This window comes from Oncorhynchus gorbuscha, linkage group LG11 (assembly GCF_021184085.1).
Source record: "Oncorhynchus gorbuscha isolate QuinsamMale2020 ecotype Even-year linkage group LG11, OgorEven_v1.0, whole genome shotgun sequence".
Taxonomy (NCBI): Eukaryota; Metazoa; Chordata; class Actinopteri; order Salmoniformes; family Salmonidae; genus Oncorhynchus; species Oncorhynchus gorbuscha.
In genome coordinates this window covers 41,213,935-41,238,225 of record NC_060183.1, presented here as the reverse complement: position 1 = coordinate 41,238,225, position 24,291 = coordinate 41,213,935, and the positions used below count along the sequence as shown (strand labels likewise).

The 24,291-nt window shown below is 42.6% G+C and overlaps 2 protein-coding genes across 6 annotated transcripts in view; one reads left to right on the top strand and one right to left on the bottom strand.

The window, feature by feature from the left end:
• LOC124048647 (aryl hydrocarbon receptor-like) overlaps positions 1-2,541 on the bottom strand; it is a 70,944-nt gene extending 68,403 nt beyond the window's left edge. Inside the window, exon 1 of one of the 2 annotated variants that reach the window (XR_006841267.1) lies at positions 2,056-2,541. Coding sequence is in view for 1 of the 2 variants with exons in the window: in XM_046369632.1 (XP_046225588.1) it covers positions 2,056-2,114 (59 nt within the window). In the remaining variant the exon portion in view is untranslated. The remainder of the gene's footprint in view (positions 1-2,055) is intronic. The other variant, XM_046369632.1, reaches the window with a different exon arrangement.
• si:ch73-234b20.5 (uncharacterized protein LOC449923 homolog) lies at positions 2,531-21,667 on the top strand. 4 transcript variants are annotated; one of them, XM_046369635.1, is made up of 7 exons: positions 2,531-2,624; positions 18,521-18,663; positions 18,840-18,910; positions 18,992-19,088; positions 19,579-19,680; positions 20,907-21,068; positions 21,271-21,667. In XM_046369635.1, exons 2-7 carry the CDS (start codon positions 18,586-18,588, stop codon positions 21,412-21,414), a joined length of 654 nt encoding a protein of 217 aa, XP_046225591.1. In that variant the 5' UTR covers positions 2,531-2,624; positions 18,521-18,585; the 3' UTR covers positions 21,415-21,667. The 4 variants fall into 4 exon arrangements, with proteins under 4 accessions (XP_046225591.1, XP_046225590.1, XP_046225589.1 ...); XM_046369634.1 differs by lacking the exon at positions 2,531-2,624 and adding an exon at positions 17,998-18,252; XM_046369633.1 differs by lacking the exon at positions 2,531-2,624 and adding an exon at positions 17,998-18,385.
• Positions 21,668-24,291: the final 2,624 nt, after the last annotated feature.

The window sequence follows — 24,291 nt, the reverse complement described above, 5'->3', positions numbered from 1 at the left end:
CGAGAGCTGCTTGTAGCCACATGTCCACAATTGTTCATATCCTTTGCTAGTTAGTGAGTTATTTGCTAGTTAGTGAATTATTAGCCAGTCATAGATCATTTGTAGTCAGCAATGTTGGAGTGATTGCTTCCTACAAGAGCACAAAATGTGTACATCTTTGAAAAGTGGGTCCGACAAAGAGCTTTTTTTTGTCTTAAAGTGGCAGTGTTGTATTTTGATACAGGCTTGAATAAGCTAAGTAGCCAATACGCAGAGGGTAGCATATTAATGTATTTTATTTTGTAAAGTGGTTTGCATCAAACAACACAACATTTTCAGTCACCTCCTTGCCTGAATGACAAGTGGATAAACAGGTTAACGTCAAGCCCTGCATGTTAAAATGTTATGCGACGCATTTTCTCCATTGTTTTTGATGGTAGGCCACTCTGGTAGGACCTACAAAATCTAATCAAACACTTCACGAGGGCCCATGAGCTCATGTTGCACAACATTTCTACAGGCTATGCAATTGCGTGAGAAAACGGAGTGATGGCCTTGATTAAAAAGAGGAGGATCACATCAGCTTTATATAGACTAGGCCTACTATATTTATTTCTTGACTTTACTAATAGTAAGCACATTGCTTCTCTTTAACAGGAGTATAGTCGACCTGGCTGGCATGAAAATGAACCATGGGAAAAAGTCCTCCATTCTCTATTTAAGTGCAAAGATGACATGTATTGTTTTCCCTTGCCCGTTTCAAGACAGGTGCACGATAATGGTCCATTCTAAATCAAACCACATTTCACACATATAGTATTTATTAAATGTAAAGACAATATTAAATTAAGAATAGTCTGATGGGTGACAATATTAGTCTATCACTTTTTCACTTGTGAATTCTATTTTAGTACTTTAGCAAGAAATAGCGCATGCTATTTTTTTAAATATCTATATTTATACAAAGTCCCTTAAAATTAAATATCTAATTGACCATGTGACCTAGACACCTCAAACCAATGTTGCAATGTTCACAGGGTTGGGACATACATCGCACAGGCTTTGGTTATTTGAAAAAAATATATATTTTACCCCTCAATTTATTAGTTAAATGTGTGACTTAGAACTTCAATTGCTCCTTGATCACATGACGTAGGCACCTCAAAACAACTTTGTTGTCCAAATATCACTTACACGATTTTATAGAAATATTTGAAAGTATATAATTTCAATAGCTCTTCAACCAAGCTTAGCAACCTAATTTCAACTCTCATTTGTTCCTTACATAGAGAGCTATGTTGCACAAAATCATTGCACTTGTTTTTTTATATCTATATTTATACAAAGTCACTTAAAATTCAATAGCTAATTGACCATGTGACCTTGACACCTCAAACCAACGTTGGAATGATCACAGGAGAGGGACATACAGCGCATTTTGGAAAGTAATAATAATAAGTATTCAGACTCTTGTCCTCATCAATTTACACGCAATACCCCCTAATGACAAAGCAAAACAGGTTTTTAGATATTTTTGCAAATGTATTAAACATAAAAACAGAAATACCTTATTTACATAAGTATTCAGACCCTTTGCTATGAAACTCAGGTGCATCCTGTTTCCATTGATCATCCTTGAGACGTTTCTACAACTTGGAGTCCACCTGTGGTCAATTCAATTGATTGGACATGATTTGGAAAAGGCACACACCTGTCTATATATGGTCCCACAGTTGACAGTGCATGTCAGAGCAAAAACCAAGCCATGAGTTCGAATAAATGGTCTGTTAGCGCCGAGACAGGATTGTGTCGAGGCACAGATATGGGGAAGGGTACCAAAACATTTCAGCAGCTCTGAAGGTCCCCAGGAACACAATGGCCTCCATCATTCTTAAATGAAAGAAGTTTAGAACCACCAACACTCTTCCTAGAGATATATCGAAACTCAAACCAACTTTACCACGGCCCGGAACCGAAATGGGACACTAATGACTTTCGACCTAATCTAAGAGACGTGCATGACCAGAAGCAGAAAGCAGTGAATACATCCTACATTTATAAGCATATTATGCTTACCTTTTCTGGACGGGTTTCTTCCTCTTCTTCGCCGCATAGATCCCCTCATCCCCCGACATGGTGACTTTTCAAAATAAATACAAATCAATCAAGTTTAAGTTTTCCTCCGCAGTTTATCCGCGTAACGAACATTAAACGCAAAACACATGAAGTAGCCGATAGTTCCAAATGCGAACAGAGAAGTTCGCATACTTTCTGCTGGTCCAAACGCCCTTGGCTATCTGCTCTGTTGTTTTGCGGTCGATAAAACGTTGGTCTGACGGTGGTCCTACTCCTATTTGTCCACTCCAAAGTTACCAAATCTCCACTTCAGTCCTTCAAACGTGAAAATTGTCCAGTCTGTTCGTCAAAGCAAGCTCGACCCGAGACCCTAAAAGGGTTTTCTTTCCGGCACGAGGTTTCAACCAATTGAAATCTCTGTAACATAGAGCTGTGTCACACCGAATATTATTGGTGTAAATTCACTAATGTTGCCATTGTTCTTGGTAAAAGCATTATATTGGCAGCAGCAGAGACGACATCAACGACGCCTGAGACAGAGAGCAGTACAGAGTCAGTGTGCGGTGATGGTGAATATTGTGCTTTTCACTTTTCTCGAGGCATATGTAATAAGTGTGTAACAATAACCTCTGCTGGCAGGGCCATAGCTAGGGGTTTTAGGTTTATTGTCTGGGTTTTAGTGAGGTCCGGACTGGGTCTTCCCTTCCTATACATTTTTTAACGTTTAAACTAATTTAGACTACTGCATTTCTATAGGCTACAATTTAAAAACTCTAAAATGCTATTTTGAGAAAAGCAAAAACTATTTGAGTTTCAAAAGTTAAAGCACCTACAATAAAATAAATAAAATAAGGTCAGGGGTTACAAATGTACAAACCAGTGAGAGTTCAAAACAAATCAAACTTTATTTGTCACGAATACAACAGGTGTAGTAGACTTTACCGTGAAATACTTACTTACAAGCCCTTAACCAACAATGCAGTTCAAAATATTTACAAAATAAAGTAAAGTAAAACTGTTCAGCAGTCTTATGGCTTGAGGGAGAAGCTGTTAAGGAGCTTTTGATCCTAGACTTGGTGCTCCGGTCCCACTTGACGTGCGGGAGCAGAGAGAACAGTCTATGACTTGGGTGACTGGAGAATTTTTTGGGCTTTCCTCTGACACTGCCTATTATATATCAATCACGGTCAGCTGTATCACATCCGGCCGTGATTAGAAGTCCCATAGGGCGGCGACCAACTGGCCCAGCGTCGTCCGGGTTTGGCCGGGGTAGGCCGTCATTGTAAATAAGAATTTGTTCTTAACTGACTTGCCTCGTTAAATAAAGGTTAAATACAAATAAAATAAATATAGGTCCTGGGTGGCAGGAAGCTTGGCCCCAGTGATGTACTGGGCTGTACGCACTACCCTCTGTATCGCCTTACGGTCAGATGCCGAGCAGTTGCCATGCCAGGCGATGATGCCACCGGTCAGGATGCTCTCGATTGTGTAGCTGTATAATTTTTGAGGATCTGGGGACCCATGCCTAATCTTTTCAGTCTCCTGAGGGGGAAAATGTGTCGTGCCCTCTTCACGACTGTCTTGATGTGTTTGGACAATGGTAGTTTGTTGGTGATGTGGACACCAAGGAACTTTAAACTCTCGACCTACTCCACTACAGCCGCGTCAATGTTAATGGGGTCCTAGTCCACAATCAGCTCCTTTGTCTTGCTCACATTGAGGGAGAGGTTGTTGTCCTGGCACCACACTGCCAGGTCTCTGACCTCCTCCCTATAGGCTGTCTCATCGTTGTCGATAATGAGGCCTACCACTGTTGTGTAGTCAGCAAACGTAATGATGGCATTGGAGTCGTGGTTGGCCACACAGTCGTGGGTAAACAGGGAGTACAGGAAGGGACTAAGCACGGACCCCTGAGGGGCCCCCGTGTTGAGGATCAGCGTGGCAGACGTGTTATTGCCTACCTTTACCACCTGGGGAATACAGTGACTTTTTGTTATTTCTTTTTAATTGAATATTGGATTTCAAATAAAAAATATATTGCATTTGGGGACAGATTTATAATATTTGTTTTTGTGTATATAACATTTACCAGAGAGAATGAAGAAATTAACAACAAATTATGTAGTTTTGTTTCATTTGAATTATAACATATTACATCTTTCATTGTACATACATCGGTCTCATTAATGAAATAATAAATGTAGATAATTAACTCGCTCCAAAATAACTTCAAAAACTTTTTTATGAGTCACACTCATAAAAGATTTGTATAATTGTGTCATGTTTGTCATTTATTATCATGTCTTGTCCCTGTGCTCCCCATTCTATTCGTTTCCCTCTGCTGGTCTTATTTGGTTCTTTCCCTCTTTCTATCCCTCTCTCTCCCCCTCCCTCTCTCACTCTCTCGCTCTCTCTTCTCTCTATCGTTCCGTTCCTGCTCAGCTGTTCCTATTCCCCTAATCATCATTTAGTCTTCCCACACCTGTTCCCGATCCTTTCCCCTGATTAGAGTCCCTATTTATTCCTTTGTGTTCCGTTCCTGTCCTGTCGGTTCCTTGTTTAGAATTCACCGTGCTGTGATTGTGTATCGCCCTGTCCTGTCGTGTTTTTGCCTTCATCAGATGCTGCGTGTGAGCAGGTGTCTCTGTCAGCTACGGCCTGCGCCTACCCGAAGCGACCTGCAGTCTGTGGCCGCTTCTCCTGTTATTCCCCTCTACAGACTAGAGGATTTCAGTTATTCCCTGTTTGGACTTGAATAAACTCTGTTTCTGTTAAGTCGCTTTTGGGTCCTCTTTCACCTGCATGACAGAAGGAACCGACCAAGGAATGGACCCAGCGACTTCAGACGCTCGTTACACTGCCGTCGAGATCCAAGGAGCCATGCTCGGCAGACACGAGCAGGAATTGTCTGCTGCTCGCCATGCCGTGGAGAACCTGGCCGCTCAGGTTTCCGACCTCTCTGGACAGTTCCAGAGTCTACGTCTCGTGCCACCTGTTACTTCCTGGCCTGCCGAGCCTCCAGAACCTAGGGTTAATAACCCACCTTGCTACTCCGGGCAGCCCACTGAGTGCCGCTCCTTTCTCACGCAGTGTGAGATTGTGTTCTCTCTCCAACCCAACACATACTCTAGAGAGAGAGCTCGGGTTGCTTACGTCATTTCACTCCTTACTGGCCGGGCTCGAGAATGGGGCACAGCTATCTGGGAGGCAAGGGCTGATTGCTCTAACAAGTTCCAGAACTTTAAAGAGGAGATGATTCGGGTTTTTGACCGTTCAGTTTTTGGTGGGGAGGCTTCTAGGGCCCTGGCTTCCTTATGCCAAGGTGAACGGTCCATAACGGATTATTCTATTGAGTTTCGCACTCTTGCTGCCTCTAGTGAGTGGAACGAGCCGGCGCTGCTCGCTCGTTTTCTGGAGGGACTCCACGCAGTGGTTAAGGATGAGATTCTCTCCCGGGAGGTTCCTTCAGATGTGGACTCTTTGATTGCTCTCGCCATCCGCATAGAACGACGGGTAGATCTTCGTCACCGGGCTCGTGGAAGAGAGCTCGCATCAACGGTGTTTCCCTGCTCCGCATCGCAACCATCTCCCTCCTCTGGCTTTGAGACTGAGCCCATGCAGCTGGGAGGGATTCGCATCTCGACTAAGGAGAGGGAACGGAGGATCACCAACCGCCTGTGCCTCTATTGCGGAGTTGCTGGACATTTTGTTAATTCATGTCCAGTAAAAGCCAGAGCTCATCTGTAAGCGGAGGGCTACAGGTGAGCGCAACTACTCAAGTCTCTCCATCAAAATCCTGTACTACTTTGTCGGTCCATCTACGCTGGACCGGTTCGGGTGCTACATGTAGTGCCTTGATAGACTCTGGGGCTGAGGGTTGTTTCATGGACGAAGCATGGGTTCGGAAACATGACATTCCTTTCAGAGAGTTAGAGAAGCCTACGCCCATGTTCGCCTTAGATGGTAGTCATCTTCCCAGTATCAGATTTGAGACACTACCTTTAACCCTCACAGTATCTGGTAACCACAGTGAGACTATTTCTTTTTGATTTTCCGTTCACCGTTTACACCTGTTGTTTTGGGTCATCCCTGGCTAGTATGTCATAATCCTTCTATTAATTGGTCTAGTAATTCTATCCTATCCTGGAACGTTTCTTGTCATGTGAAGTGTTTAATGTCTGCCATCCCTCCCGTTTCTTCTGTCCCTACTTCTCAGGAGGAACCTGGCGATTTGACAGGAGTGCCGGAGGAATATCATGATCTGCGCACGGTCTTCAGTCGGTCCCGAGCCAACTCCCTTCCTCCTCACCGGTCGTATGATTGTAGTATTGATCTCCTTCCGGGGACCACTCCTCCTCGAGGTAGACTATACTCTCTGTCGGCTCCCGAACGTAAGGCTCTCGAGGATTATTTGTCTGTGTCTCTTGACGCCGGTACCATAGTGCCTTCTTCCTCTCCGGCCGGGGCGGGGTTCTTTTTGTTAAGAAGAAGGACGGTACTCTGCGCCCCTGCGTGGATTATCGAGGGCTGAATGACATAACGGTTAAGAATCGTTATCCGCTTCCCCTTATGTCATCAGCCTTCGAGATTCTGCAGGGAGCCAGGTGCTTTACTAAGTTGGACCTTCGTAACGCTTACCATCTCGTGCGCATCAGAGAGGGGGGACGAGTGGAAAACGGCGTTTAACACTCCGTTAGGGCATTTTGAGTACCGGGTTCTGCCGTTCGGTCTCGCCAATGCGCCAGCTGTTTTTCAGGCATTAGTTAATGATGTTCTGAGAGACATGCTGAACATCTTTGTTTTTGTCTATCTTGACGATATCCTGATTTTTTTCTCCGTCACTCGAGATTCATGTTCAGCACGTTCGACGTGTTCTACAGCGCCTTTTAGAGAATTGTCTCTACGTAAAGGCTGAGAAGTGCTCTTTTCATGTCTCCTCCGTTACTTTTCTCGGTTCCGTTATTTCCGCTGAAGGCATTCAGATGGATTCCGCTAAGGTCCAAGCTGTCAGTGATTGGCCCGTTCCAAGGTCACGTGTCGAGTTGCAGCGCTTTTTAGGTTTCGCTAATTTCTATCGGCGTTTCATTCGTAATTTCGGTCAAGTTGCTGCCCTCTCACAGCTCTTACTTCTGTCAAGACGTGTTTTAAGTGGTCCGGTTCCGCCCAGGAGCTTTTGATCTTCTAAAAGAACGTTTTACGTCCGCTCCTATCCTCGTTACTCCTGACGTCACTAGACAATTCATTGTCGAGGTTGACGCTTCAGAGGTAGGCGTGGGAGCCATTCTATCCCAGCGCTTCCAGTCTGACGATAAGGTTCATCCTTGCGCTTATTTTTCTCATCGCCTGTCGCCATCTGAGCGCAACTATGATGTGGGTAACCGTGAACTGCTCGCCATCCGCTTAGCCCTAGGCGAATGGCGACAGTGGTTGGAGGGGGCGACCGTTCCTTTTGTCGTTTGGACAGACCATAAGAACCTTGAGTACATCCGTTCTGCCAAACGACTTAATGCCCGTCAAGCTCGTTGGGCGTTGTTTTCCGCTCGTTTCGAGTTTGTGATTTCTTACCGTCCGGGTAGCAAGAACACCAAGCCTGATGCCTTATCCCGTCTGTTTAGTTCTTCTGTGGCTTCTACTGATCCCGAGGGGATTCTTCCTTATGGGCGTGTTGTCGGGTTAACAGTCTGGGGAATTGAAAGACAGGTTAAGCAAGCACTCACGCATACTGCGTCGCCGCGCGCTTGTCCTAGTAACCTCCTTTTCGTTCCTGTTTCCACTCGTCTGGCTGTTCTTCAGTGGGCTCACTCTGCCAAGTTAGCTGGTCATCCCGGTGTTCGAGGCACTCTTGCGTCTATTCGCCAGCGCTTTTGGTGGCCGACTCAGGAGCGTGACACGCGCCGTTTCGTGGCTGCTTGTTCGGACTGCGCGCAGACTAAGTCGGGTAACTCTCCTCCTGCCGGTCGTCTCAGACCGCTCCCATTCCTTCTCGACCATGGTCTCACATCGCCTTAGACTTCATTACCGGTCTGCCTTTGTCTGCGGGGAAGACTGTGATTCTTACGGTTGTCGATAGGTTCTCTAAGGCGGCACATTTCATTCCCCTCGCTAAACTTCCTTCCGCTAAGGAGACGGCACAAATCATTATTGAGAATGTATTCAGAATTCATGGCCTCCCGTTAGACGCCGTTTCAGACAGAGGCCCGCAATTCACGTCACAGTTTTGGAGGGAGTTCTGTCGTTTGATTGGTGCGTCCGTCAGTCTCTCTTCCGGGTTTCATCCCCAGTCTAACGGTCAAGCAGAGAGGGCCAATCAGACGATTGGTCGCATACTACGCAGCCTTTCTTTCAGAAACCCTGCGTCTTGGGCAGAACAGCTCCCCTGGGCAGAATACGCTCACAATTCGCTTCCTTCGTCTGCTACCGGGTTATCTCCGTTTCAGAGTAGTCTGGGTTACCAGCCTCCTCTGTTCTCATCCCAGCTTGCCGAGTCCAGCGTTCCCTCCGCTCAAGCGTTTGTCCAACGTTGTGAGCGCACCTGGAGGAGGGTGAGGTCTGCACTTTGCCGTTACAGGGCACAGACGGTGAGAGCCGCCAATAAACGCAGGATTAAGAGTCCAAGGTATTGTTGCGGCCAGAGAGTGTGGCTTTCCACTCGCAACCTTCCTCTTACGACAGCTTCTCGTAAGTTGACTCCGCGGTTCATTGGTCCGTTCCGTGTCTCCCAGGTCGTCAATCCTGTCGCTGTGCGACTGCTTCTTCCGCGACATCTTCGTCGCGTCCATCCTGTCTTCCATGTCTCCTGTGTTAAGCCCTTTCTTCGCACCCCCGTTCGTCTTCCCTCCCCCTCCCGTCCTTGTCGAGAGCGCACCTATTTACAAGGTACATAAGATCATGGACATGCGTTCTCGGGACGGGGTCACCAATACTTAGTGGATTGGGAGGGTTACGGTCCTGAGGAGAGGAGTTGGGTTCCGTCTCGGGACGTGCTGGACCGTTCACTCATCGATGATTTCCTCCGTTGCCGCCAGGATTCCTCCTCGAGTGCGCCAGGAGGCGCTCGGTGAGTGGGGGGTACTGTCATGTTTGTCATTTATTATCATGTCTTGTCCCTGTGCTCCCCATTCTATTCGTTTCCCTCTGCTGGTCTTATTTGGTTCTTTCCCTCTTTCTATCCCTCTCTCTCCCCTCCCTCTCTCACTCTCTCGCTCTCTCTTCTCTCCATCGTTCCGTTCCTGCTCCCAGCTGTTCCTATTCCCCTAATCATCATTTAGTCTTCCCACACCTGTTCCCGATCCTTTCCCCTGATTAGAGTCCCTATTTATTCCTTTGTGTTCCGTTCCTGTCCTGTCGGTTCCTTGTTTAGAATTCACCGTGCTGTGATTGTGTATCGCCCTGTCCTGTCGTGTTTTTGCCTTCATCAGATGCTGCGTGTGAGCAGGTGTCTCTGTCAGCTACGGCCTGCGCCTACCCGAAGCGACCTGCAGTCTGTAGCCGCTTCTCCTGTTATTCCCCTCTACAGACTAGAGGATTTCAGTTATTCCCTGTTTGGACTTGAATAAACTCTGTTTCTGTTAAGTCGCTTTTGGGTCCTCTTTCACCTGCATGACAAATTGTTTCCCCTTCTTTACCACAGACAAGTTATTGCAAGGGTATATTTTGTGCACATTTTTAAAGTGAATTTATTTTACTTTATTTGATATGAAACATTTGTGAGGGAGCAACCAAGCTTTCTTTCATTAAATTTCAGTAATATATGCACTCCAGAAGAATTTCCCTCTAGGAGAGATCTTGTTTTTGGAGTTAAAAGGCTCTCTTACGAATGTATTATTACATTTCTTATCCAGCAGAGGGCAACCTTCTAACATAAATTGTGCATCTATCTTAATTTGTGCATCTATGTTCTCCAAAGCACAGATGAGATTTCATTAATTGAGTAAGTCCTGAAGGTATTGCTTTGCGTATAGAATTAAATTATTTTTAATCTATTGGTAGTTAGATGTTTGTAAGAACTTTCTATAACAGAGTATATTTCCTTCTTTATCAAATAAATCAAGCACAAATATAATATTTATTTCAAACCAGGTTTGGAGCCAGTTATTAGTCTGGAACCAGTTATTAGTCTGGAGCCAGTTGTTTAAGATGGATTTTGTTTTCTTTAATCTCTAAAAGAAATTGAGATGTTGATGGACAATACGTTTTTTTGCCATGTGCACCCTTAAATATTTCATATGATCTTTCACTGGAATATGCTCAACAGATTGGTAATTTGAGTTATGTATGGCAAATATTTCACATTTATTAAGTAAAGTTACAGACGAGATGCTGAACAGAATGATTTGATAATTTTAAGTGCAATAGCAACTTGATCCTTGTCTTTTAGAAACATAGCTAGGTCGTCTGCTAATTGAGATATTTGTATTAATTTTCCAAATATTAAAATACCTCTCAGGGTTGTTTAAAATCCTAATATATAGTAATTCTACAACTAAAATGAATACGAAAGTTGAAATAGGGCAACCCTGGCATACACTGCGGTGAATATTAAATATTTTAGATGTGTTAAGATGAATCATAATATAACTTTTAATATATTTTCTGAAACATATTGATAACAGACACAAAGCTAGTCCCGAAACCAGAAGTGTTCAACGACTGTATTAGGAATTTGTGTTCAGTTGTATCAAATGCTTTACAAAAGTTGAGGAATAAAATAATAGCCTCTGAGTCAATTGAATCAGCGTAATCAATCAAGTCTAAAACGAACCCAATGTTACAGCTGATGTGGCGACCTTTCATGTAACCAGTTTGAGTTTCATGAATAAGATTATTTAGGCCCATTGTAAGACTATTGGCATATGCTAAAGTAATCCATTTATAATCTGTATTTAATAATGTAATGGGTCTCCAATAATCTATGAAAAGGGGATCTTTAATCAACCTTTGGTATTAAGGAAATAACCCCATGTTTCATGGTAGTAATCATCTCACCCTTAGCTAGGCATTCATGGAACATGTTGAATACTGGTCCCTCTAAATGTTTCCAAAAGTGTAAATAACATTCTGCAGAAAGACCATCTGTTTCAGGTGCTTTGCCCTTCTTCATAGATTTAAGCGCATCTCTAATCTCCACTAAAGAAAACTCATCTTCCCATATGGACTTGAACTCATCAGAAATCATTGGAACATGACCATGGACATGTTTTATAAAACGTTCCCATTCAATCCCATTAAATTTATACAGATTGTCATAGAAAGAATACACAAAGCTAGTGATTCTCATAGGGTCTTTATTACACAAGATGTCAGTACTTAAGGCAGAAAGAGATTTGGTCTTATAGTTTCTTTTTTGCTCTAGATTTAATAAAGGCCCCTTTAGCTACATTAATTTACATTTGATCTACTTCTATTCGAGATGTATTCAAATCTGTTTATTCCTCTGCTGAAATGGGATCCTTTTCTAAAAAGAACATTCAATTTATTCATAAGCTCATCATCTTTCAAACATTTTTGCTCCTATAGTTCCTTACTGCTTGTAATGCCGATAGATCTTACCTTAAATATGAAATATTTCCCATTTACTTCCATGCTTTGGTTCTAAATCATCTGAATTAAACAAGTCTATGAGCAAGTTCTTTATGCTCTTGTTAAAGACGAGTGAATTACTAAGTTTCCAGTATCCTCGAACGCACTGGATTTTTCAGAACATTCTAACTTCAAAAATATCAATTTATGATCAATCGAAGGAGCATGTTTATGACTTACTTCTTGTACATACTGTAAAAGTGGGGTAGAAATGAGAAACAAATCAATTCTGGATCTGACTATCATTGACCTATTACACCAGGTATAATCGTTTAAGTTTCTATTAAATAAACACCCTGGCAGTTATAATCCATGCATTAGGCTGGGTTTCTGTACAGCACTTTGAGATATCAGCTGATGTACAAAGGGCTATATACATAAATTTGATTTGATTTGTATACTTGTTTTGCAGCTCAGTAAGCTTAACAGCAAGATCCAAAAATAAAGTATTATTTGAGGTGGGAGAATTGTACCCATACACATTGCATATAAAAAAAACATGATCTAGTTTGGAGATCAATATAACTCATCTCCCGTCTCATCTCCCGTCTTTGGACACACAAGCCTCTGAAATAAACTTATGAAGCAATATCATATAACCAGCGGAGTGGCTAGACCCGTGACTATAATAAACAGTATTTCCCAATTGTGATTTCCAAAATATAAGGGCACAAGGCAAGACCCAAATGCAGACACAGGAGGCAGATGGTTGAGCTCTGATATTTATTGTACCAGAAGGGGTAGGCAAATGTCAGGTCTGGGACAGGCTAAAGTTCATAAACCAGGTCTGAGTCCAAACAGTACCAGGGGATAGGCTGGCGAGAGGTCAGGACAGGCAGGGGTTTAGTAAACAGGTCCAAGTCCAAACTGTACAAGGGGATAGGCAGGCTCGAGGTCAGAAAAGGCAGAGTGGTCAGGCAGGCGGATTCAGCATCAGGATCAGGGCAGACAAGGGTCAAAACCAGGAGGGCTAAAAATAAAAATACTATAAAATAAAATGAAAAACAGAAGGGCTAGGAAAAAACAGAGACTGGGAAAAATAGGAGCTAGGAGAAATGCTGGCTGACTTGGCAATACAAGACAAACTGGCACAGAGAGACAGGAAACACAGGGATAAATACACCGGGGACTAATGGGGAAAATAGGAGACACCTGGAGGTGGGTGGAGACAATCACAAAGACAGGTGAAACAGATCAGGGCGTGACAAAACTAGAATCTGAATGTACAATATTTAGTGCATTGAATTCAAAACATTTCATAACCTGAAAAACATTAAATAAATAATAAATAAATACAGTGTAGTGTTATGAATAACCCAAGCCATTATCACATTGGTTGCTACTGTGCAGGTTGACTCACAAGCCGCGGTTATTATATATTATCAGTGGCGATTTTAGCATGTAAATCTTGGGGCAAAAAAACAGTTTTTTTAGATGCATGCCAGTAAAGCCACTACACAACACAACACTAAAAAATACATTCATTGCACTATAACAGTGACAAACGGTGCCCACAAACTGTAAGGGCCTACATAAAGCTGTCCCAACAGCAATCCCAAAACCTTACCACTGCTACACCTGGCTATCAGTGGAGCATTGTCTGGCAGCGAAATAGTTCATTCAGCCAAATGAGGCCTTTAAAAAACTGCCTTTAAAAAAAACATAGCTGATATGGCTGACTTGCTTAATTAAGGATCCTACCCTTTTTTTCAATTTTCGCACAAAATGGCATACCCAAATCTAACTGCCTGTAACTCAGGCCCTGAAGCAAGGATATGCATATTCTTTGAAAGGAAACACTTTAAGGTTTGTGGAAATGTGAAAGGAATGTAGGATAATATAACACAATAAATCTGGTAAAAGATAATACAAAGGAAAAAAACAACCGTTCTTGTGTATTTTTTTAAAACCATAATCTTTGAAATGTAAGAGAAAGGCCATAATGTATATTCCAGCCCAGGCGCAATTTTGATTTTGGCCACTAGATGGCAGCAGTTTATGTGCAAAGTTTTAGACTGATCTAATGAACCATTGCATTTCTGTTCAAAATGTTGTATATCAAGATTGCCCAAATGACAAAGTTTGATGACAAAATTTGCCCACGTAGGACCGCCACTCCACCTTCCTGTTCAAGTGAGCACAGTACAACATGGTGTGTCCAGAAATGTATTGTATACTGCTGCATAAATGTTGTAATATGCCAGGGAGATTTGTGTACTGTAGCTAAGAAAGTAATACTAAGTCTATGTTGTGAAGTAAGATGTTAGTAGCACATGAGCCTCACCCTAATAATTTCACCTACTGTTCTGACTTGGTGGTGCACATGTAGCCTATAACCTGTTTTAAAGAAATGTAATCAACGAATATAGTAAGAGATTTCATTGCCTGCTTATATGCCCCCTTTATTTATCCTACACTTCTAACTTGGTGTACAGGGAGAGCACTGTAAGAACGGCCCTTATTCTGAATTCTATCGCTGTACATTTCAAAAGTGCTGAACAAATAGTTATATTGACTACGTCCGTCCTAGCTCGCTCATTAATGTCTTAATCGAAATCACGGATTGCCTCTTATCCGCTTCTCGTTCCCTTATACCATAGTTTGTACATCTCAATTGTCAGTAGAAGCCACGATTGTTTAAGCAAGTCAGTCATATCAGCTATGTTTTTTAAAGGGCAGTAAATAAGGCTGAATGATGTTTCGCTGCCAGACAGCTTTATGTAGGCCCTAACAGTTTGTGGGCACCGTTTGTCACCGTTATAGTGTAATTAATGTATTGTTTAGTGTTGTGTAGTGGCTTGCTGGCATGCATCCCACTTTAGTATTTTTTTGCCCCACCAAGATTTACATGCTAAAATCGCCACTGAGGTCAAACCATGTTATAAGTCAAACCATGCAGTACAGGAGACAGTAGTCAAATAGAAAAAGACAGTGACACAGTTTCCTCTTATAGTCAAACCCCGGAGGAAACAGTTCCACGTCTTACAGTCCAACCCTGGAAGACACAGCCGCCTTACATTACTGTCACTTTCACGTACACATTGACCTCGTGATGTAGGCTATCACTAAAAACCAATTGACTATATTTTCAAATTAAATTGTGGACCGATGTTGTCTTGCAAAGATGTACCATTGCTAAATGCATAAACAGTCTGGTACCCTGGCTGAGGCTAACTCCGTTCTGTGAATAACTGTACCTGTGGAGGAGCGAACGTAACCGATCTTCTTAGCGGTGTTCCTGACCACCTCCACGAGAGCCACTATAGCCTTGGAGGTGACCTCTCCTCACAACATAACCATACCCGTCTTCATAACAGGTTATAGTGCACAAAGAGTTTGGTAATGTTGAGGTGTTTTCACCCTGGACCTGTTGCCGCTGGGATTCATCTTTAGTTGGTTGGTTAAACAAGTGCTTCAATCAAAAGCTTGACTTGGATTTGAGGTTAGAACGGAAACAGGTACCATACATACTATTGATGAATGATTATTACATTTATACATCTACAGTAGGCGACCGTTTGAAGTTCACTGCATATAGGACACATCACTGCACTCTATCCTACACTGTAAAGTTTACAGTGGTGTCAGGGGTGTCAAACATACGGCCCGCGGGCCGGAACCGGCCCCCAAGGAGGTTCGATCAGGCCCGCAGGATAATTTGAAAGTGGAAAAAATGCATAAAAGACATGGAATTAATATTTTTAATTCGCTGCAATTCATGGATTATCCGCTAAGGGGCGCACTCTTTCCATCAGAGTAGAAGACAAGCCGCATCACTGAGACAGACTGAAAACAGCAGACGGTATCAATGCGCCATCTGCTGCTTGTTACGACGTTGTTAATACCTTGGTCTCTACCTCTCCGCTACACCCTCATTAGCCAAAATGTCGTTATCCAAACGGAGAAAAGTAGATAAGGAGTGTAGAATTTTCAAAGAAAAATGGACCACGTCCTATTTATTTACAGAAATGCACGGAAAACCTTTGTGCTTGGTGTGACATTTTCGGCTCTGTCGTTGCTGCATTGGACAGAGTTGGAGTGGACTGGTCCCGCGCTGTCAGCCTGGCTACAGACGGCGCGCCATCCATGGTCGGAAAGAAAGCAGGTGTCGCGACAAAGTTCAAAGACAAAGTACAAGCCCTTAATGGAGGAGATCGTTTCTGGACATTTCACTGTATTTTGCACCAGGAGGCATTGTGTTGCAAGTCGCTGAAAATGGACCACGTCATGGAGGTGGTTGTTCGCACTGTAAATTTCATCCGGTCCAGAGGTCTGAACCATCATCAGTTTGACAAACTTCTCAGCGACAGCAACATTACCCACAGCCTGCCATACCACACTGAAGTGAGATGGTTAAGCCGAGGCGCTGTGCTGAGGCATTTCTTTGATCTACGAGAGGAAATCGGACAGTTCATGGAGAAAAAGGAAAACCGGTGTTGGAATTACAATCTCAGGAATGGCTACGGGACCTTGCATTCTTGGTTGATATTACTGAACACTTGAACAATCTGAACAAAATGTTGCAAGGCCGCAAAAAGTTGTCACACAGTTTTCTGACAACATACATGCATTTAAGTTGAAGCTGACTTTGTGGGAGATGCAACTGGCAAATGGCAACCCTGCTCATTTCCCCTGTCTGAGAGATGTGTGTGTGACCAGACCTGATGCAGACATGAAACGGTACAAAGACAAAATTGCAGGACTACTGCGGGAGTTTGAGAAACGTTTTCAGGTATTTGGTGAACTTGAGACAGAATTTTCAGTTTTTCGCTCACCTTTCACAGTTAAAGCTTCTGATCTGCCGGTCGAAATTCAGCTAGAGATAATTGATTTGCAGTGTGATGCAGATTTGAAGGGCAAATTTGCCTCTGTAGGTCTGGACAGATTTTATCAGTATCTACTACCAGGGTACCCCAAATTAACAGCCCTGGCTGCTAAAATTTTGTGCATGTTTGGGACAACCTACCTTTGTGAACAAATTTTCTCAGTGATGAATATCAATAAAACAAAAATGCGTTCAAGGCTCACAAACAAGCACTTAAATGACATTCTGAAAGTGACAGCTAGTCAGGACATGACACCTGGTGTTGATGCACTTGTACAGGCCAAAAGATGCCAAGTTGCAGGTACAAATACAAGTCCAGACTAGACTAACACCTTTAAAATGCTGCCTTAGATACTGTTTGCATTGAAAGAATACAGCTCTGTGAAGATGAATCCTTACTGTGGTGATTTAAAAAATGTGCACTTTAATGTTAGTCAGCAGCTTCAAAACAAGTTGTGTGATGGAATTCTACTGTTCATACAACTCCATAAATTTTCAGTATGTATTGTATGTGTATGTATGTTTCATGTATGAAGTTTACAGATTTACAGGACAGGCGAACACTTTCTTCATTACACATTTAAAATCACTCTCCTTAGTTTGTAAGGTGTACGCAGGGATTACATTTAGATTTTATATGCGTATGTGTAAGTGGTTTAAAAATTCCTTTCTTTAAAAGTCTCATTTAATCTTAAAGTGCATTACTATATTTTTCAGTACCAATTAAAGTGTTGTGCCTTTGTACAATCAGTGGGATCAGTTGCAATGCATATTTGTGAATGATAAAAGTAAATTGCACATTTGTCTAAGGAAATATGAGGTGTTTCATGAAATGTTTTGTAAAAGGATAGTTCATTAAATTTCAATATTTTCCTAATGTTCTTGTGCTTCTTTACACCAAAACAAAGGAAAGACATGATATTTTGGTTATTTATAGCAGAGTATGGTATAATTTTAATGGTCCGGCCCACTTGACATCTCCCTAGGCCGTATGTGGCCCACGATGCGAAATGAGTTTGACACCCCTTTACAGTGTAAACTGATCATCTCTATAAACCCGTCGCAAGACCCACTGGTTGATGCTTATTTATAAAACCCTCTTAGGCCTCACTCCACCCTATCTGAGATATCTACTGCAGCCCTCATCCTCCACATACAACACCCGTTCTGCTGGTCACATTCTGTTAAAGGTCCCCAAAGCACACACATCCCTGGGTCGCTTCTCTTTTCATTTCGCTGCAGCTAGCGACTGGAAGGAGCTGCAACAAACACTCAAACTGGACAGTTTTATCTCAATCTCTTCATTCAAAGACTCAATCATGGACACTCTTACTGCTTCGTGTGATGTATTGTTGTCTCTACCTTCTTGCCCTTTGTGCTGTTGTCTGTGCCCAATAATGTGTGTACCATGTTGTTGTTATGTTGTGTTGCTACCATGCTGTGTTGTCATGTGTTGCTGCCTTGCGATGTTGTTGTCTTAGGTATGTCTTTATGTGGTGTTGTCTCTCTTGTAAGGCCTCCCCCGTCACCGCAGGAGGCCTTTTGCCTTTTTGTAGGCCGTCATTGTAAATAAGAATGTGTTCTTTAACTGACTTGCCTAGTTAAATAAAGATAAAAAATAAAATACAAAATACAAAATAGCGCCGTCTGCTGGCCATGATATGATGTGCATGCACCCAGCTGTTGATCAACTTGATGATGAATGTGCCTTCGAATCCTGAGTAAAATGTCTCGTGACATTCTAACGTCCCCTGGAAACGGAACGGTCTAGCCATTTAGCTAGCTAACAAAATGTACGTTACTATTTCTGTTTCAAACTAGCTAACGTTATGCTTTTACATATGCTTTTGAATCCAACATAGGCCTAGCTAGATTATATAAAATAAAGTGTTACAAAGTAACAGTGACAAGCGCACAGGCTACAAGGTAGGGTCATCACAAGAACAAAGATAACCGTAGCAACAAAGTGAAATTGCTGCAAACCTATGCAACTTGTGAGTTTAGCGTATCATAAATTCATTTTTGATTAACCAAGCAATAATTACTCTCCTCAAATGACAGATTTACCGACAAGAACACTGCAGCACAGATGAGTAATTGTGACTATTTGTAACCAACCAAAGACCATGCCAATAGTGTATTGCTGTGTGGAAAGAAGCAACATCATCCTTGCTGATCTTGCGCTCAGAGGTGGAAGGTTTCAGGTAGGCTTGTGTGTGTGTGTGTGTGTGTGTGTGTGTGTGTGTGTGTGTGTGTGTGTGTGTGTGTGTGTGTGTGTGTGTGTGTGTGTGTGTGTGTGTGTGTGTGTGTGTGTGTGTGTGTGTGTGTAAGAGGGAGGGGGATTATTCCTAACAGCTGTAGATGTATTTCTGGGTTGTAGGAGGCAGCATTGAGTTTTCTGAGACCGCTTCCGTTTGGAGCTCTCTATCGAAGGTCCATACAATTGGATGGGTGAGATAACAATTACCAAACTACATCATTGCGAAATGTAATTCCAAGTGCTGGCCATAATGTGTTTGTTTTAACAATCAGGTTCAGATACCACATCCTGTCAGAGGATGGTGTGTCCTACGTCTGTGTGACAGAGCTCAGCTACGAGTCCAGGAGGGCCCATGAATTCCTTAACCAGGTCAGTTTACATGTACAATCTTTTACTGTAGTGGCTTACATAACGAGTTACAATGGCAGAGTCCACCACAAGACATAGGGTACTGGTACAGTTTGATGGCCAAATAAATTGTTTCTTTATTTTCTTCAAGTTATACCCTCTTTACAGAAGTCACTAAGTTATACAATTAATTCTAAACCATCCTGTGATACCTAAACAGTAACACTTAAGCATGTCAAAACAATTAGATCAAATATGTCTCTTTAAAATAACAAGAGCAGAGCTTATTTCCGTAAATATAGTGTATGCCCTGCTCTTCCTGTGTGTTAACAAGTGTTAATATAAATAAATGCATTCTACAATGATCTGTTTTATAAAAGTCGAACTGTGAATAATACAGTCAGAAGTACGATTAGCCTCATGTTTTGAACAGAAAGCTCTGAACGTGACCAGCCATGGAAATCAGGTGTAGCTTATGTACCAAGCGACTTAACTTCTTATTGCCTTCCAGATCTGCAGTTTCTTTGCTAACAGCCCCCTGATAAAGAAAGCAGCCTTTGCCCAGCCATATGAATTCAGCTCTGACCTGCATCAGGTGCTTGGACAGCTGATGGTATGTCTTAAAGACACATAGAATTAGTAGAATGAGAATTCCTGATCAGAACAACATGACATACATTCTTATCACATCGTCTCAGTCAGATTTCCTCTTTCTATCTGAAGTGCTCTATGTGCAATATTGGGTGTGCCATAGAAATATATAACGTTATGAAGATCTTCATGGGGTGGGTTTAAGAGCAATGTCTTTTCTACTAATCCTAGTTCTATGTAAAGAATTTGTAAGTCGCTCTGGATAAGAGCGTCTGCTAAATGACTTAAATGTAATGTAAATGTAATAAATGACTAACGTTGGGCCAATGGTAGCGCCCCGGTGCAGCAGCAGGAGATAATGTGTAACTACAGGGAGGGGAGGCGCCCTGTGAAACCTGTGTCTCAACCTACAGCTGCCTGAGACAGACTTTACCTGTCTCGACTTTATTTACTATGCTTGTCGTCAGTCTGGATAAAACGTCTTTGTGAAACCTTTACCCTCTGAAGTGGTTGTGGATGTATATTAATAGTTTTCTCCTATTCTGACATGGTAAGTAGTTTGACTTTCGTCAAGTGGAGGTCGTGAGGCAGTTCTATGCCTTGAGGGCACACTAATGATTGGAACTGTTAGCACTATGGTGAGCAGCACATTAGTGGTTAAAGACTCGGGAGACTAGGAACAACAGACTGTGAATACAATTATTTCCATGTGACTTGCATCTGTCAGTAAATGTCTGAGTCCAGTGATCTCGTAACATTGCAAGAAGCTTTTGGACTAAACAAATCGGTGACCTAGCTGTGAGGAGGATTTTCTTGTCAGGGGAGTGTCAATAAAGGAATGGTTGAGGCTGAGGGCTAAAGCAACATTCACTTGGCCCTGCTTTCAGATACAGTATGTTCATATGATATGTCCTGGAATGTCATGGAATTGCTTTCTGCCCCATCATGTATTGGCTCCTATATTTTGCACATTTTCTTTAAGTTAATTGATATTGACGAGTCCTCTTAATGTTGCTAGTGTTATCATTGCTAAGTCAGATGCAAATTTCCACACTGTGAACAAATGCAGTTTTTCCATTCCCTTCTGTCTATGTGATGATCTGTGGTGAAATTGGTCATGAAAATGGTTCTCCTACAGTAATGATACGTGTCATGTTATTCTGACGACAATGTTTACACAGTATGCCATACCTAATATGTTGATGTTATTCAGAGATGATTCTCTCCCCTTCCTCCTCTTCTCTGTAGGCTGACTACAGTTCTCAACAGCCAGCCTCCTCTAAGCTGGAATCGGTGCAGGGCCAAGTCAACGAAGTCAAAGTTATACTCAAAGACAACATTAACAAAGTGCTGGAGAGGGGAGAGAGGTTAGATGACTTGGTTGACAAGACACATGACCTACAAGCAACCGTAAGTATTCTAAAAAAAAGACAACTGTGTTTTTTTCTTCTTTTCTTATCCTGTCAAGGTGATAAGGAAGTGCGGTTCCTGTAGGTTGGAGAATGGCTGTAAACAGCCAAGCTGCATTTGCTTTCCTGTCTCTTCCTTCTTTAGCTTACTTGAAACACAATTATATTCGAGTTAACTTTCCATAATTCCCTCCCATTTTCAGGCAGACTCCTTTCAGAGGACATCCACGCGGGTAGCCCGGAAGTACTGGTGGAAGAACACCAAGATGATGATCATCATTGGAGTGATAGTTCTGATCATTCTCATCCTCATCATCCTGTTTGCTACAGGTGTCATCCCCAGTTAAATCACTTCACAGACTCCTACAGTACTACAATATCAACACGAGGAAAAGGACGAACCACAATCACCGAGTCATTTTTTACATTTTATTTTAGTCTCCTCCAAGGCGGATTCAAGGTGGATTGTGCATAGTAACGTGACAAAATATCATTTCACATTACGACTTCTGTAAATAAGCTTCCTGGAATTTGTTTGGTTGTTTTTGGATTATATGGATCTGTTCATTTGATATTTAATAAGATACATTTCATAATGTTTGTTTGTCTATTTTTTATTTATTTAAATACACAATATAAACTCAGCAAACAAAAACGGCCTCTCAACTGCGTTTATTTTCAGCAAACTTAACATGTGTAAATATTTGTATGAACATAAGAAGATTCAACAACTGAGACATTAACTGAACAAGTTCCACAGACATGTGACGAACAGAAATGGAATAATGAGTCCCTGAACATAGGGTGGGTCAAAATCAAAAGTAAGAGTCAGTATCTGGTGTGGCCACCAGCTGCATTAAGTACTGCAGTGCATCTCCTCATGGACTGCACCAGATTTGCCCGTTCTTGCTGTGAGATGATTCCTCACACTTCCACCAAGGCACCTGCAAGTTCCCGGACATTTCTGGGCGGAATGGCCCTACGCCTCACACTCCAATACAATACAACAGGTCCCAGACATGCTCAATGGGATTGAGATCTGGGCTCTTCGCTGGCCATGGCAGAACACTGACATTCCTGTCTTGCAGGAAATCACATACAGAATGAGCAGTATGGCTGTTGGCATTGTCATGCTTGAGGGTCATGTCAGGATGAGCCTGCAGGAAAGGTACCACATGAGGGAGGAGGATGTCTTCCCTGTAACGCACAGCGTTGAGATTGCCTGCAATGACAACAAGCTCAGTCCGATGATGCTGTGACACACCACCCCAGACCATGACGGACCCTCCACCTCCAAATGGATCCCGTTCCAGAGTACAGGCCTCGGTATAACGCTCATTCCTTCGACGATATTCGCAAATTCGACCATCACCCCTGGTGAGACAAAACCGCTACTCGTCAGTGAAGAGCACTTTTTGCCAGTCCTGTCTGCTCCAGCGACGGTGGGTTTGTGCCCATAGGCGACGTTGTTACCGGTGATATCTGGTGATGACCTGCCTTACACAGGCCTACAAGCCCTCAGTCCAACCTCTCTCAGCCTATTGCGGACAGTCTGAGCACTGATGGAGGGATTGTGCATTCCTGGTGTAACAGTTGCTGTTGCCATCCTGTACCTGTCCCGCAGGTGTGATGTTCGGTTGTACCGATCCTGTGCAGGTGTTGTTACACATGGTCTGCCACTGCGAGGACGATCAGCTGTCCGTCCTGTCTCCCTGTAGCGCTGTCTTAGGCGTCTCATTGCCTTGGCCACATCTGCAGTCCTCATGCCTCCTTGCAGCATGCCTAAGGCACATTCACGCAGATGAGCAGGGACCCTGGGCATCTTTCTTTTAGTGTTTTTCAGAGTCAGTAGAAAGGCCTCTTTAGTGTCCTAAGTTGTCATAACTGTGACCTTAATTACCTACCGTCTGTAAGCTGTTTGTGTCTTAAGGACAGTTCCACAGGTGCATGTTCATTAATTGTTTATGGTTCATTGAACAAGCATGGGAAACAGTGTTTAAACCCTTTACAATGAAGATCTGTCAAGTTATTTGGATTTTTACAAATTCTAATTTGAAAGACAGGGTCCTGAAAAAAAGAGTTTAGAACATTTCTCACCACTAACGTTACAGTTTATGGGCCTCATCCCACAGTATAAAGGTGTATTGAATTCCTTAAACTGGATGATTTTCATATTTGTAAATGGTGGCCACCTCTGGCAGCCATAATAGTTCACGCCATTACCGTTTAGTTACACTCCACTAGCAATGAGTTACAGTCACCGACCAGTTTATTAGGTACATCCATCTAGTAACTGGCCGGACCCCACTTTGCCACCAGAACAGCCTGAATTATTCAGGAAATTGATTCTACAAGGTGTCAAAAACATTTGTTGCTCAATTGGTATCAAAGGAAACTAACATGTGCCAGAAAAACATTCCCTACACCAGTACATTAATGCCACCAGCCTGTACCGTTGACACCAGGCGGGATGGGTCCATGGACTCATGCTGCTTACACCAAATCCTGACTCTGCCATCAGCATGACATAACAAGAACCAGGAATCGTCGGAGCAGACAATGTTTTTCCACTCAATTGTCCAGCGTCAGTGAACGCGTGGTCATCTGCTGCAATAACCCAGCCGTGACAAGGATCGACAAGTTGTGCGTTCCGAGATTACATTCTGCACAAGATTGTTGTACTGTGACATTATTATATTTGTGGCCCGCCTGTTCGCTTGCACGATTCTTGCCATTTTCCTTCATTCTCTCTCATCAGCGAGCTGTTTTCACTCACAGGAACTCCGCTGACTGGATGTTTTTGGTTTGTCGCTCCACTCTCAGTGAACCCTAGACACTGTCGTGTGTGAAAAGCCCAGGTGGGCAGCCATTTCTGAGATACTGGATCTCGCATACCTGGCACCGATGGTTGTACTACGCTCAAAGTCACTTAGGTCACTTGTTCAATCAAACAGTAACTGAATGCCACTTATCAATTTTCGGGGTGGTGTACCTAATAAAATTGCTGGTGAGTGTACTGTCCAAGGGTAAAGCATAATGTACCAAAAAGTTCACACTACTTCAAAAACGAAAATACACCTATTTCAAATTAAATTCCAGATAAATGTATTTTATTTTTTTCTGGTGCATTTTGGAATATTCTAGAATCTTGTATACAGAGTGTATTCGTAACATTTTGTTACGTTACAGCGTTATTCTTAAAATGTATTAAATTGTTTTTTCCC

Coding starts and splice junctions, on each gene's coding strand:
- si:ch73-234b20.5 (XM_046369635.1), top strand. CDS start 18,586: ATGCCAATAGTGTATTGCTGTGTGGAAAGAAGCAACATCATCCTTGCT. Junction 18,664..18,839: donor TCAGAGGTGGAAGGTTTCAG/GTAGGCTTGTGT, acceptor TCTGGGTTGTAG/GAGGCAGCATTGAGTTTTCT. Junction 18,911..18,991: donor AGGTCCATACAATTGGATGG/GTGAGATAACAA, acceptor TTTAACAATCAG/GTTCAGATACCACATCCTGT.